This window comes from Saccopteryx leptura, chromosome 1 (genome assembly GCF_036850995.1).
Source record: "Saccopteryx leptura isolate mSacLep1 chromosome 1, mSacLep1_pri_phased_curated, whole genome shotgun sequence".
Lineage (NCBI taxonomy): Eukaryota > Metazoa > Chordata > Mammalia > Chiroptera > Emballonuridae > Saccopteryx > Saccopteryx leptura.
Window position 1 is genome coordinate 70,808,036 of NC_089503.1, and position 14,993 is coordinate 70,823,028.

Consider the following 14,993-nt stretch of genomic DNA (forward strand, 5'->3'; position numbering starts at 1 on the left):
AGATACCATTTCACACCTGTTAGAATGGTTGTTGTCAACAAGACAAGTAGTAACAGGTGTTGGAGAGGTTGTGGAGAAAAAGAAACCCTCATTCATGGCTGGTGGAAATTTAAACTGAATACAGCCATATTTGAACAAAGTATACTATGAAAAACAGCATGACAGTACCTCAAAAAATTAAGAATAGAATTACCATATGACACAGCAACCCATCTTTCATGTATCTACCTGAAAAATTTGAAAACATTTGTTTGTAAAGATATATGCTCTCCTATATTTGTTGGTCATGGTGACCAAGACATAACAACCAAAGGATCCTCTGATGGATGATTGGATAAAGAAGATGTGGTACATATATACAATGGAATATTACTCAGCCATAAGAAAAGATAAAAAACTGCCATTTGGAAAAACATGGATAGATCTTGAGAAAATCATGTTAAGAGAAATAAGTCAGACTGAAAAAGTCAAAAACCATATGATTTCACTCATATTGTATATTAAACTGAAATAAACAAATGAACAAACAAGACTAATTAGCAAATAAAAATTGACATCCACAGACCATGGTATATTGTTTACCAGAGGGAAAGAGGGGTGCGGAGGAGGTAGCAATGGGTAAGGGTGGTCAAATATATGGTGGTGAAAGCAGACTTGACTTGGGGTGGTGAATATAGTGCAGTATACAGAGGATGGATTCTAGAATTGTGCGCTTGAAATTTATATGATTTTATTAACCAGTTTCACCCCAATAAATTTAATAAAAATTAATAAACCACATTAAACAAAATATTTCTTCATCAATCAAAGTCTAAAATTCTCAATGGTGTTTATTTTATTTTAAATTTCAAAATTTTAATATTCCCACTAGATTTACATTATTTTATCATCTCTGGAAAAGGTATCCATAACAAATTTTGCAAACTGTATTGCGCTTTGTAACTTCAGGGTTTTCATATGACAAGTGACAACACCACAATTTCCTTACCCTTAAACCAGAAAATCTTCAATCAAAAACACTGCTTTTTTCTTTTTATTTAGAAAATTAAATTTAACCAGGTGACATTGATCAATAAGAGTACATAGATTTCAGGTAAACGTTTCTATAGCATTTGAACTGTTAATTATGCTGTGTGCCCATCACCCAAAGTCAAATCATTTTCCATCACCTTATATTTGTCCCTCTTTACTCCATACCCCCAACCACCTCCCTTCTTTGCAAAAAACAGAAGTCAGTTGTCTAAGTCTCAATGACAGAAAAAGCACCCCCAAACATATTAATATTAGGCTAAAAGTATTTTTTAAAAAGTGGAAAATTTTCCCTGCTGGACACAGATAAGGAATGCAACTGACAGCTATGTCTGATTCTGATTTTTATAGATCATCTTTTAGGGAAGACATCTCCCATCTGACTAAATAACTTCCAGGAGACAGTTACAAATTAAGCTCTAATCAAAAGTGGGCAACTAAGCAAGAGCAGAGACCAATAAAGGGCACTGGCACATGTTTCTGAATGATGTTAGAGTTAGAGAATCAGCCCCCAGAATTTTGGGGGCAGATCACTGAACAAGTAAGAAATGCAAACAAGAAATCTAAAGAGTATGTGTAGTACAATTTCTTCTGTTTTAATTGATTTATACATCTTTAAATCACTTTCTGGGTCTTTCCTTAATTGGCTTGTTTAAAGCATGTGACAGGAAAGATGGTGAAGGAACTCCCCAAAGGAAATCTGGAGATTTACTACACATGGCAGCGGTTATCAAATAGTAACATACTTGAGAACCACTTGGGAGGCATATTACAATGCAGATATCTAGGCCTTGCTCCCAGTATTTAGTTAGCCTGGGGTGGAGCTCAGAAACCCAGGAATTCACTTTTCTAACAAGTCCCTAGAGGACGCTAATGCTGCTGACTGGGGGACCACTCTTCAAGAACCATTGTCCTGCCTGACCTGTGGTAGCACAGTGGATAAAGCATCAAACTGCAATGCTGAAATTGCTGGTTCAAATCCCTGGGCTTGACCCGTCAAGGCATATATAGAAAGCAACTCCTGTGAGTAGATGCTTCCTGCCTCTCCCCACTCTTTTTCAATAAATAAAATTTTAAAAAAAATTGTTAAAGAATCACTGCCCTATGCATTGAAAATACTGCAGTTGTCTTAACCTAATGTTGTCTAAAGAAGCTCTCCCTATTTGTTGTTAGAAATATAGATCACTTAAGTCTAAATTTGTGTGGGCCTCATTACCTACTGCTGCCTAAAATATTTTAATTATGTCAGTGGGTTCTCTATTTATACATTATAATTTATTGTCTGCAATTACTGTCATAGGCTGATTAGACTTAAGATCTGGAAGATCCCTTAGGAATAATCTGATCTAATACCCTAATTCTGAAGATAAAGAAACCAAAGTCTAGTATTATATTTAACATATTTACACTATTGTGATTTCCAAATTGGGGTTTACTGTCAACAGCCCTTGAAGAATGGTCTATGAACTAAACAATTACAATAACATGTTATGCTCATACACTAATCATGACTATTCTTTTGCTGTATATAATTACATTTATTTCTTAAGATAACTAAGAAAGTCTCACTGATGCTTATTTTAATTCAACCAGAAATTATTTTGAACAATGACAACTAGAAATAAGCAAGGCAGGAGATTCTTCTTGACTAAGTTGTTTCCATGCAGAAAAAAACAGACTCTTTGTAATATAATAGAAGCATAAATCCTAAGAAACCCTAAGAACGATCTGTAACAGAGTCCACCACTTCAATAAAATAAATGTAAGACATGGCGATGAGGAGATAATCACTTGTTGAATTAAAATGATAGTTTTATACGCTATTCTGAGCCAGCAGCAGTTAAAATTTCTTAAGCCGCCTTTGGTTGTTCCGAGTGAACTAAAAGACCATTTTCTTTCTCTAGTGTGTGCTGACTTGATCAGAGGTGCAAAGGAAAAAAATCTCAAAGTGGAAGGACCCATTCGAATGCCTACCAAGACTCTGAGCATCCCTACAAGAAAAACTCCCTGCGGGGAGGGTTCCAAGACTTGGGATCGGTTTCAGATGAGGATCCACAAATGTCTCATTGGCTTGCACAGCCCTTCTGAGATTGTTAAACAGATTACTTCCATCAGTATTGAGCCGGGAGTTGAGGTTGAAGTCACCATTGCAGATGCTTAAATCAGCCTTTTTAATAAATTATCAGTTGTAAAAATAAATAAATAAATAAATAAATGTAAGACTTATAATTAATTTTAATGGGCTGAAAATCTTTTTGCCAGGCAGTGCTTAACATGGTCATAGTCAGAATCTCATTAAAAATCTTCTAACAGGCTCTCAGTCCTGGAGGCTGGGAGTCCCCTGTACCTATTTTTCCCTGTAAAAAAAGAAAAATAAATAAAAATTCTCATAACTACCCTGAAAGATAAACTAAAGCTTTTAGAGTTGAAATAGCATAGGCTAGCAATGTGTTTTCCCATGATAAAAAAAAACTAAAGAACTGTATGATTTCACACATAGGTGGGATATAATACTGAGACTCATGGACATAGATAAAAGTGGTTACAAGGGGGCAGGGGGATATGGCAAAGGGGGTGGGGGGAAGGGAGTAAAGAGAGACAAATACATAGTGATGGAAAATGATTTGACTTTGGGTGAGGGGTATATACATAATCAATAGTTCAAATGCTATAGAAACGTTTACCTGAAACCTATGTATTCTTATTGATCAATGTCACCCTGTTAAATTTAATTTTCTAAATAAAATTTTAAAAACCACAAAAATTTCCTAATATACTTGCCAGCACTTATTATATTTAGCTGTTTGACAAGTCGGCACGTTCATATCCTACTGAAGCCTGATGACTTCATTTGCAGGAAGCAAAAATACATATTCTCTTGGACATCCAGGAAGTCTAAACAAATTTTTCTCTAAGTATTCATGAGTCCAGTGTTGATGTTCACCCTCCTTCTCCCACTTTGAAGCAAAACAATGCCACTGCCAAATTAGATGACTTCCTTTCCTGGAAGCACACTTAGCATATTATAACAGTCTCAAAAAGTTTAAATAACACCTCCTATGTTAAACAACAGCATTTTTCAGCAGAGGAAAATGTAGTCGTTTAGAGACATAATCTGTAAATGGGTCTCTAGTTAAATTTGGTTCTAGGTTACATGGTTTTCTTATAGAGGGAAAGACAATTTACCAAACAACATTTTTTATTTTAACTAAATTCCTCATAGCAATGAACAAAATTCATAACTGGGACTGACTCAGAACTTTGTCCAAATTTCACAACCAAGTCAACACTAGCAGGCTCAATCAATTGGCAATGCCAGAAAACCTGTCCAGGTTGTTAATGATAATCAACAGAGAACTGCTCCTTTACTGAGGTTTACCACTCATCAGATATTAGTAGACATATCTGCCTATAATTGAAAGCAATTTGAAGGCCTATGGAGCTATAAGGAAGGCTGTCTCTGTTTCTTAGATTTAGAAGAAAGGCAATAAGAAACATCATTGAAGGTGTATATATATATATATATATATATATATATATATATATATATATATATATATATTTTTTTTTTTTTTTTGTATTTTTTTTTCTGAAGCTGGAAACGGGGAGAGACAGTCAAACAGACTCCCGCATGCGCCCGACCGGGATCCACCCGGCACGCCCACCAGGGGCGATGCTCTGCCCACCAGGGGGCGATGCTCTGCCCCTCCGGGGCATTGCTCTGCCATGACCAGAGCCACTCTAGCGCCTGGGGCAGAGGCCAAGGAGCCATCCCCAGCGCCCGGGCCATTTTTTTGCTCCAATGGAGCCTTGGCTGCGGGAGGGGAAGAGAGAGACAGAGAGGAAGGGGGGGTGGAGAAGCAAATGGGCACTTCTCCTATGTGCCCTGGTCGGGAATCGAACCCAGGTCCCCCGCACGCCAGGCCGATGCTCTACCGCTGAGCCAACAGGCCAGGGCCTGAAGGTATATTTTAAGAAGCCTCAATAAATTCAATTTCTATGAAAGAATCCCCTAAAATATTTTTATATGTACTTTAAATACTCCTTGTTCATAAAAATAATATCTGTGATTTCTTTTCATTGTCTTCAGAATTAAATTTTATGTCTTTATGAATAAAATGGAGAGTGGAATCCAGATTTATATCATTGAGCTATATAGTAAAGAAGGGTAACCTTCTGACAACTGGTCAGAAATAAATTAAATTTGAGATTGTCAGTTAGGAAAATATTTGTACATCAAAATACACATACTATCCATGGACTTGGCTTTATCATTGACACACAAATTATTCATTTTGACTCCTTGTCTTGAATAAATACACAAGATGATAAAGAAAATGTATGATTGAAGTAGTTTTTTAGATTACTTAGGGGATGCTATAAAAAAGGGGGGGGGGGACCTAAAACCCACGACCAAAGCACAGTATTAGGTTTTTCTGAAAGATCTGAATTAAACAGAAGAATGAAGTGAAATAGTTCACAAAATGGTTGTATGATCACCAGCAACTTAAAAATATACACTAAAATGCAGAAAACCTAAATTTCACAATGAAAACATACAATTACTCAAAATGACTCACAGTCAATGGCTGCTGAGTGGCAGAAGAACCCTATATGCTGACCAGGCCAAAGCCAGAAATCAGGTTATATCCCACAGAGAACAAGACACATCTTGCCTATTAAATATAAAAACAAATAAAACACTCTAATACTTACACTTGTCTTCTTGTTGGTTTCATTTTCAAAAAACTGACTGTCTTTATTTTGTTCAATACATGAAACATTTTCTGTTGGTCCACTGCAACTTGTAAGCTAAAAAAAAGAAAGTTTTAAGAAATCAATTCTTGTTTTCTGCAATGTGAATTAAATGTTTTTCAAATTTTTAACATGCACATTAAAATGTCCAAGAACTGAATGTTATTAAATATTGCTTGCATCAGTTTTAGAATATGAATATATGTTTAACCCATTTTTATGTTGCTCCCAAAGAGAATACATAAAATGGGACAGTTATTCAAAGGCAAGTTTATGAATTTCAAAGCTTTTCATCAGTGAATGTGGAACTTGGATTATTCAAATGTAAATTGATGATCTGGTAAAAGCTGAACTTGGTTAATGGGAAGAGGAAGGTAGAAGGATTGATTGCATATAACATAAATTTCTATACTTGCCAGAAACTCTACTCTGCAGTACCTCTGGAGCCCACAGAACAAGCAGAGGTACTGAGTGACTTTGTTCTGGACCATCTTTTCAGAGATCTTTGTATAACTACAGCTTTGGATGGTAAAAATGATGTTTGCTCATTGACTACTGTAAAATATTTGTGTTCCCTAAACTGAGGGCTATTCTCCATTATGTGGGAATGTATCAGTTGGCCATCTTTGCATTGCCGTTAGAATTAGGGCTTGAGGAACTGGTTTTAAAAAATGCTGTTTGGCTACTACTGTTGTTGAAAATAATAAAGTTATTTGTTTTTGTCCTAGGAGTCTTCTGACAGCATTCATAAAATTCTGGCAGTGATTTTGGATTGCAAATAGGGTAAAATCCTAGACCCTTCACAGTTCTTGAGAGTTATGGTGACAAGAAGAGAATGCTGAGAGAGTCATTGCTTTCTGGATCCTATAGCCTCAGCTATTCCAAACATTAAAACTAACTAACTCCATCATACTGGCTGATGGCACTTGGTATGTTATCTCTCCCTCATCTTTTTTCTATCATCCTGGGAGTCAAGGCCAATTTTTATTCCAAGGCCTCCAGTAAGTTTACATTGCCCTGAAACCTACCATAAAGATTTAGCTTGAGGCACTGTACTCTCTGATGTTCAAAGTTGTTACTATTATATATTGATGATATCCTGTTAGTTGGAAAAATCAGAAGACTCAGCCTGCAGGAGTGGATAATAAACTGAAAGGATTGGCCCTGGCTGGTTGGCTCAGTGGTAGAGCGTCAGCCTGGCGTGCAGGAGTCCCGGGTTCGATTTCCAGCCAGAGCACATAGGAGAAGTACCCATCTGCTTCTCTACCTTTTCCCCCTCTCCTTTCTCTCTGTCTCTCTCTCTTCCCCTCCTGCAGCCAAGGCTCCATTGGAGCAAAGTTGGCCTGGGCGCTAGAATGGCTCCAGTTGCAAAGCAATGCCCCATATGGGCAGAGTATTGCCCCCTGGTGGGCATGCCAGATGGGCATGCAGGAGTCTGTCTCTCTGCCTCCCCGCTTCTCACTTCAGAAAAAAAAATCTAAAAAAATAAAAAAATAACAGAATTAAGAGGTGATATGGACAAATGTCCTATAGTTGTCAAAGGGAAAAAAGCTGTTTATTTAGTCTCAACCTCAAAAGAGGTCCAGTACCATACTGGACTCTAAACACTAGAGAGAATATGGTCTTACTTAGACATCTGACTCAATTTCCAAAGTCAGCTAAGACACAAATTAGCATCCTTAAAGTGAGGTCCAAATCAACAGGCTATGTTGCAAGTCGTTGGCGCACTGTGGCATGCTCTCTACCTTTGTAGCCCTACAACATCAGAGTGCTCTGAACTAACAGTTTTCATGAGTAAGAGTGATTGACTTGAACCTCTAGCAAAGACAGCAGCCTCTACCCAAAATCCCCTGAAGCAAAGCCCCTGGCTCAATGGAATCCTCAATTCACAGATGGTTACACTCAGTGGTGGGATTCAGCAAGTTTGCACTAGTTCAGCAGAAACAATGCCTAATTTCTTGTTGAGTTCAGTGAACTGTTAAAATGGCACTTATAATCAGGGTTCTCTCTAAGGTTGGTGCCTGGGAAGCTCCCCAATGTGGAAATCACAAATTTACATTCCTTATATATTTTTTGCCTTTTATTCTTTTTTTTTCCAGTGTAAACACATGCTATTTTAATTTCTCTGATAGTTTTTAGATTTGTTTTCAACTGAGGAAGATAAACACACATACATGCATACACAATTTTCCTTTAAACCCAGATTCTCAATTCTTTGATTTATTTACCTCCTATTGTATTTAGTATTCTCTTTTATTCTACTTCCACATTTGATCCCCAAAGTTATCTTAAATTTACTTTCACCAATAACCGCACCACCTCTAAAAATTAACTGGAATCACTGCACTACTGCACCACTATATCCCAAGCACTTTTACCAAAGGATTCCTCATTCCAGTATTAAAAAAAAAAAATTAAGACTTCTAGTCTATTAACCCGACTACTTTTGTGAAACAAAAAAACAAAAGCAACAATGAAACCATAATGACTTCTCTCACTTAAAATCTGTCAAGTGCACAAAGTGGAAACGAGCACTCCAGAGAAGGGAGTTAAAACAGTGAGCCTGTGATTGTTTTTGCTTCCTTGGGAAGGTGGAAAAACTCCCATGAGCCAAAGGAAGAAAAGACAGCATGGCTCTAGGCTAATATACTTGTCCACTATACTGTCAGGAAAATAGAGTGATAATTTTATTAGAAAAATCCTATGTATAGGATACTCCATACCTAAAGGATATCTTATATGAAATAAACCTCTGAATCCCTGAGACATGGCTTGATAGCTAAAAGTCATGTAACTATGCAATTAACCTTAAGTATAAAGTGGGTATGTCACATAACCTAAAATTCTGCCTGCTACCTGAGGCAACTTACAGACCTACTTAAGGACTTCATTTATTATTCAGGGACAGAGAGACCATATCTTACATGGAAACCTAGGGATCTTGGACTTATGTAATTTCTGTTATGTGATCCTTTGATTTGGCTCATATGCTTAATGTTTTGCAGGAGGTACCTTCACTTTAATGAATATATTTACATTCTAACTTTCAAAAACACCATTTTTGCACCTTTTCTTCCCTCTTTAAACTTGCAACCCACAAAAGGAAGCTAAAGTTTATATACTTGTTTAAAAACAGGGATAAAATCAAGTGGGAGTTTCATAATCCTATGTATTCAAATTTATCAATTACCAGCAACTGAATTACACCCTCTTCTTTTCCTTCTTTTTTTAAAAAAATTTATTGATTTTAATTTATTGTGTTTACATAGATTCAACTGTCCCACAGAATATATCTCCCCACCCCTATGTTCCCCTTGACACCCCCCTTGCCTCCTCCCCCCTTTCCTCCAGGATTTTCTGTCCTGCTCTCTATAACGCTGTGGTATGTATATATAATTTCACTAATCTCCTTCCCATCTCTGATCCCATCCTATCATCCCCCATCCCTCTAACAGCTTTCCCTCTTGGCCATCTGTATGTCCTCTTTGGAGAAGTGTCTATTCATTTCTTGTGCCCATTCTTTGATTAGATTGTTTATATTCCTAGTGTTGAGTTTTACAAGTTCTTTATAAATTTGGGCTATTAACCCCTTATCAGACGTTTTGTTGAATATGTTCTCCCATTGTGTGGTTTGTCTTTTTTATTTTGTTCATTTTGTCTTTAGCTGTACAAAAGCTTTTTAGTTTGATATAGTCCCATTTATTCATCCGATCCTGTATTTCCCTTGCCCGTGGAGATAAATCAGCAAATATATTGCTGTGAGAGATGTCAGAAAGCTTACTGTTTATGTTTTCTTCTAAGATGATTATGGTTTCACGACTTACATTTAAGTCTTTTATCCATTTTGAGATCATTTTTGTGAATGATGTAAGTTTGTGGTCTAGTTTTTTGCAAGTACCTGTCCAATTTTCCCAAACACCATTTGTTAAAGAAACTGTCTTTACTCCATTGAATACTCTTACCTCCTTTGTCAAATATCAATTGTCCATAAAGGTGTGGGTTTATTTCTGGGTTCTCTGTCCTGTTCCATTGATCTATATGCATCTTCTTATCCCAGTACCAGGCTGTTTTGAATACAATGGCCTTGTAGTATAACTTGATACCAGGAAGTGTAATACCACCCACTTTATTCTTCTTTTTCAAGATTGGTAAGGCTATTCATGTTCTTTTTAGGTTCCATATAAATTTTTGGAATATTTGTGCTATATCTTTGAAGTATGCCATTAGTATTTTAATAGGAATTACAGTGAATTTATAGATTTGCTTTGGGTAATATAGACATTTTTTATTTTTTTTTTTTGCATTTTTCTGAAGCTGGAAACAGGGAGAGACAGTCAGACAGACTCCCGCATGCGCCCGACCGGGATCCACCTGGCACGTCCACCATGGGGCGACGCTCTGCCCACCAGGGGGCGATGCTCTGCCCATCCTGGGCGTCGCCATGTTGTGACCAGAGCCACTCTAGCGCCTGAGGTAGAGGCCACAGAGCCATCCCCAGCGCCCGGGCCATCTTTGCTCCAATGGAGCCTTGGCTGCGGGAGGGGAAGAGAGAGACAGAGAGGAAGGCGTGGCGGAGGGGTGGAGAAGCAAATGGGCGCTTCTCCTGTGTGCCCTGGCCAGGAATCGAACCCGGGTCCTCCGCACGCTAGGCCAACGCTCTACCACTGAGCCAACCGGCCAGGGCCAATATAGACATTTTAATGATGTTTATTCTTCCTATCTATGAACACAGTATATGCTTCCACTTGTTTGTATCTTCCTTGATTTCTTTTATCAATGTTTTATAATTTTCCAAGTACAAGTCTTTAAAAACCTCCTTGGCTAAATTTACTCCTAGGCACTTTATTTTCTTTTGTTGCTGCAATAGTGAAGGAGATTGTTTTCTTAATTTCCTTTCAGACAGTTCATTGTTGGTGTATAAAAATGCCTCTGATTTCTGAATATTAATTTTATATCCTGCCACCTTGCTGAACTCATTTATCAGGTACAGTAGTTTTCGGCTGAGATTTTAGAGTTTTCTATGTACAGTCTTGTGTCATCAGCAAATAATGATAATTTTACTTCTTCTTTTCCAATTTGGATGCCTTTTATTTCTTCTTCTTATCTGTTTGCTGTGGTTAGGACATCCAGAACTATGTTGAATAAGAGTGGTGAAAGGGGGCACCCCTATCTTGTTCCTGATCTTAAGGGGATTGCTTTTAATTTTTGCCCATTGAGTATGATGTTGGCTGTGGGTTTCTCATAGATGGCCTTTATCATGTTGAGGTATGTTCTCTGTAATCCCACTTTGCTGAGAGTTTTGATTATAAATGGGTGCTATATTTCATCAAATGCTTTTCCAGCATCAATTGACATTAACGTGATTTTTCTCCTTCCTTTTGTTTATGTGATGAATCACAATGATTGATTTGCAAATATTGTACCAGCCTTGCCTCTCCAGAATGAATCCCACTTGATCGTGATGTATGATTATTTTTCATGTATTGCTAGATCCGGTTTGTTAATATTTTGATGAGAATTTTAGCATCTAAGTTCATCAGGGATATTGACCTATAGTTTTCTTTCTTTGTAATGTCTTTGCCTGGTTTTAGAATGAGGATTATGCTGGCCTCATAAAAGGAGCTTGGAAGTCTTCCCTCCTTTTGAATTTTTTGAAATAGCTTGAGAAGGATAGGAGTTAATTCCTCTTTGAATATTTGGTAGAATTGGTCAGTAAAGCCATCTGGCCCAGACTTTTGTTTTTTGGGAGTTTTTTGATAACTGTTTCAATCTCATTTGTTGTAATCGGTCTGTTTAGGTTTTCTGATTCTTCCAGATTGATTTTTGAAAGATCATATGTTTCAAGGAATTTATCCATTTCACCTAGGTTGTTTAATTTTTTGGCATATATTTCTTCATAGTATTTTCTTACAATCCTTTGAATTTCTTTGTATCAGTTGTTACTTCTCACTCTCATTTCTAATTTTATTTATTTGGGTCCTCTCTCTTTTTTTTCTTGGTGAGTCTGGTTAAAGGTTCATCAATCTTATTTACCTTTTCAAAGAACCAGCTCTTGGTTTCATTGATCTTCCATATTGTTTCTTTTTTGCCTCTATGTCATTTATTTTTGCTCTATTCTTTATTATTTACTTCCTCCAGGATTTACTTGTTGTTATTTTTCTAGTTCTTTTAGGTGCAGGGTTAAGTTGTTAATTTGAGCTTTTTATTGCTTCTTAAGGTATGCCTGTAATGCTATGAACCTCCCTCTAGGACTGCCTTTGCTGTGTCCCATGAATTTTGAATTATTGTTATGTTCATTTTCATTTGTTTCAAGGAAGTTTTTTATTTCTTCCTTCATCTCATTTTTATCCTATTCATTATTTAATAGCATGCTATTTAGTCTCCAACTGTTTGAATGTTTTTCAGTTTTTTTATTGTAGTTGATTTCTAATTTCATGCCATTGTGATCAAGGGAAGATGCTTGATATGATTTCAATCTCCTTAAATTTATTGAGACTCGTTTTGTCTCCTAACATGTGGTCTATCCTAAAGAATGTACTGTGAGCACTTGAAAACAATGTATATTCTGCTGCTTTGGGGTAAAAGGTTCTGAAGATATCTATTAAATTCAGTTGATTTAGTGTGTCATTTAAGTTTGCTGTTTCTTTGTTAATTTTCTGGCTGGAGGTTCTATCCATTGATGTTACTGAGGTATTAAAATCCCCTAGTATTACAGTAGTGCTGTTGATCTTGCCCTTTTTGTCCATCAATATCTGTTTTATATATTTAGGTGCTCCTATATTAGGCGCATATATAATATATTTATAATTGTTACATCTTTCTGTTGTAATGCTCCTTTTATCATCATGTAGTGACCTTCTTTATCTCTTACTATAGCCTTTGTTTTAAAGTTATTTTGTCAGATATTAGTATTGCTACCCCAGCTTTTTTTCCTTTCCATTTGCGTGAAATATTTTTTTTCATCCCTTTACTCTCGGTCTATGAGTATCTTTTGTTCTGAGGTGGGTCTCTTGTCAACAGCATATGTATGAGTCCTGTTTTCTTATCCATGCAGCCACCCTAAGTCTTTTGATTGGAGCATTTAACTCATCTACATTTAATGTTATTATTGATATGTAGTTGTTTATTGCCATTTTATTCTTTAAATATATAATCCTCTTTTTCTTTTTTCCTTTGCTCTTTTTACAGCAGGCCCCTTAACATTTCTTGCAGTACTTGTTTGGTTGTAATGAATTCCTTGAGTTTTTTTTTTTTGTTTGGGAAGCTTTTTATTTCTCCTTCAATTTTAAATGATAATCATGCTGGATAAAAATGTCTTGGTTGTAGGCTCTTGTTTTGCATTACTTTGAATATTTCTTGCCATTCTCATCTGGCCTCAAGTGTTTCTGTTGAAAAGTTGGATGTCATCCTTATGGGAGGTCCTCTATAACTAATTGATTTCTCTTGCAGCTTTTAGTATTTTTTCTTTATCTCTTAACTTTGGTATTTTAATTATGATGTGTCTTGATGTAGGCCTCATTGAGTTCTTTTTTACCAGGACTCTCTGTGCTTCTTGAACTTGTGTGACTTTTTCCTTCATCAATTTAGGAAAGTTTTCAGCTATGATTTCTTCAAACAGGTTCTCTATCCCTTGTTCTTTCTCTTCTCCTTCAGGAACCCCTATGATGCAGATGTTGTTTCTCTTCATATTGTCACAGAGTTCTCTTATAGTTTCCTCATACTTTTTGAGTCTCTCTTCTTTTTGCTGCTCTGTTTTTGTGTTTTCATTTATCTTGTCCTCTAAGTCGCTGATTTGATTCTCTGCTTCATCCAGCCTGCTGTTGATTCCTTCTAGTTGTGTCTTCATTTCTGATACTGTAATTGTCATTTCTGATTGATTCTTTTTTATGATTTTAATGTCCTTTTTGCTGCTTGCTATTTTTTTCTTTATGTGCTTATTATGTCCATCCATTGTAGCTCTAAGATCCTTAAGCATCCTAACAATCATTATTTTAAACTCTGCATTTGGTACTTTGGTACTTCCATCTCATTTAGTTCTTTTTCTGGGGATTTCTCTTGTTAATTCATTTGGATTGCATTTCTCTGTCTTCCTATTTTTTCTGTGTGTCAATTGCAAGCTTGTTGGATTAGGGCAGCTGAGGTTGGTACAGGGAATGTGGCCCTTCCTCCAGGGGTCAATCCCTCAGTCTCTGCTGTTCTCTCAGATTTTAATTCTCCCTAACAAGGTGAGCTGCAGAAAAGTCTTAATTTCCCTGGTGTTTGTTTGCTGAGCCCAGCAGGGAATTTCTGTGATTAGGACAGGGGTAGTGGATGTATCTTGCTCTTTGGCCCCAGTTGAATCTATCCAGGACTTTTATTTTTTTTTGTATGGTAAATCCACAGGAATGTGGTGGGTGTGACCTCTGAGAACCAGAAGGTGTGATCTGCCGAACTACTCTCCAGGGGCAGGGTGTGTTCTCCCTATCAGAGGGGGGAGTTGTAGCTCAGGTCTCCCCAGAACCCTGAGTTACTGCCCCTATGCTAGGCTCATGATGGATGGAGGGAGTGCCCCTCCCCCTGCATATGGACACCTCAGTATATAAGAATGCCTGTGCTGAGAATGACTCAGCACAGGTATTCTTCTTTCTGTCACCATATGTGTTCCTGTGCCTCAATTCTCCTACTCTCCTCATGCAAGACCAGTCCTCTCAGCTCTCCTAATCCCCAGAGCCCCAGGTCAGTGGCTGTGAGATTTTCTGTGCTGGCACTTTAAGGCTGCATCTACATTTTCACAAGTTGTTTCCCGTAGACAGAAATCCTGCTCTTTCCCCCACTCAGTGCTGACAGATTATCTCTTCTAGTTTCTGGGTCTCTTAGGCTGGGACTATAGTCCTGGGGCTAAGAACCCCAGCCTCTCAGGATCTCTCTCCCACAGTGAGAGTCCCTCTGGATCCTCAGCTGCCCCTTGTTCCTGGGAGTGGGGGAGCCCCCATCACATCCCTGCACTTCCTACCAGTCTCGGTGTGGTTTCTTCTGTGCTCCTTGGTTTTCAAGTCCTGTACTTTTAGTTCAAAGTTGTTATTTTACAATATTTTTTCTTAAATTAATTTGTAATCCAGTTAATTTGTAATCTTGGGAGATGGCAGTTTGTATGTCTGCCTACTCCACTGCCATCTTGAAATCCTTTCTTTTAAGAGCCCCAGATGCAATCCAATATTGTTGGGGGTCAG

The 14,993-nt window shown here is 37.3% G+C and overlaps 1 protein-coding gene and 1 non-coding gene across 4 annotated transcripts in view; one reads left to right on the forward strand and one right to left on the reverse strand.

Moving 5' to 3' along the window:
- DLG2 (discs large MAGUK scaffold protein 2) overlaps positions 1-14,993 on the reverse strand; it is a 2,140,731-nt gene that overhangs the window by 1,698,189 nt on the left and 427,549 nt on the right. For all 3 annotated transcript variants that reach the window (XM_066369745.1, XM_066369736.1, XM_066369732.1), the window contains exon 4: positions 5,746-5,841. In XM_066369745.1, the coding sequence (XP_066225842.1) occupies positions 5,746-5,841 (96 nt within the window). The remainder of the gene's footprint in view (positions 1-5,745; positions 5,842-14,993) is intronic.
- Positions 2,800-2,865, forward strand: LOC136389983 (small nucleolar RNA U54). Its single transcript, XR_010748515.1, has one exon. It is a non-coding gene; the product is annotated as a small nucleolar RNA U54 (small nucleolar RNA).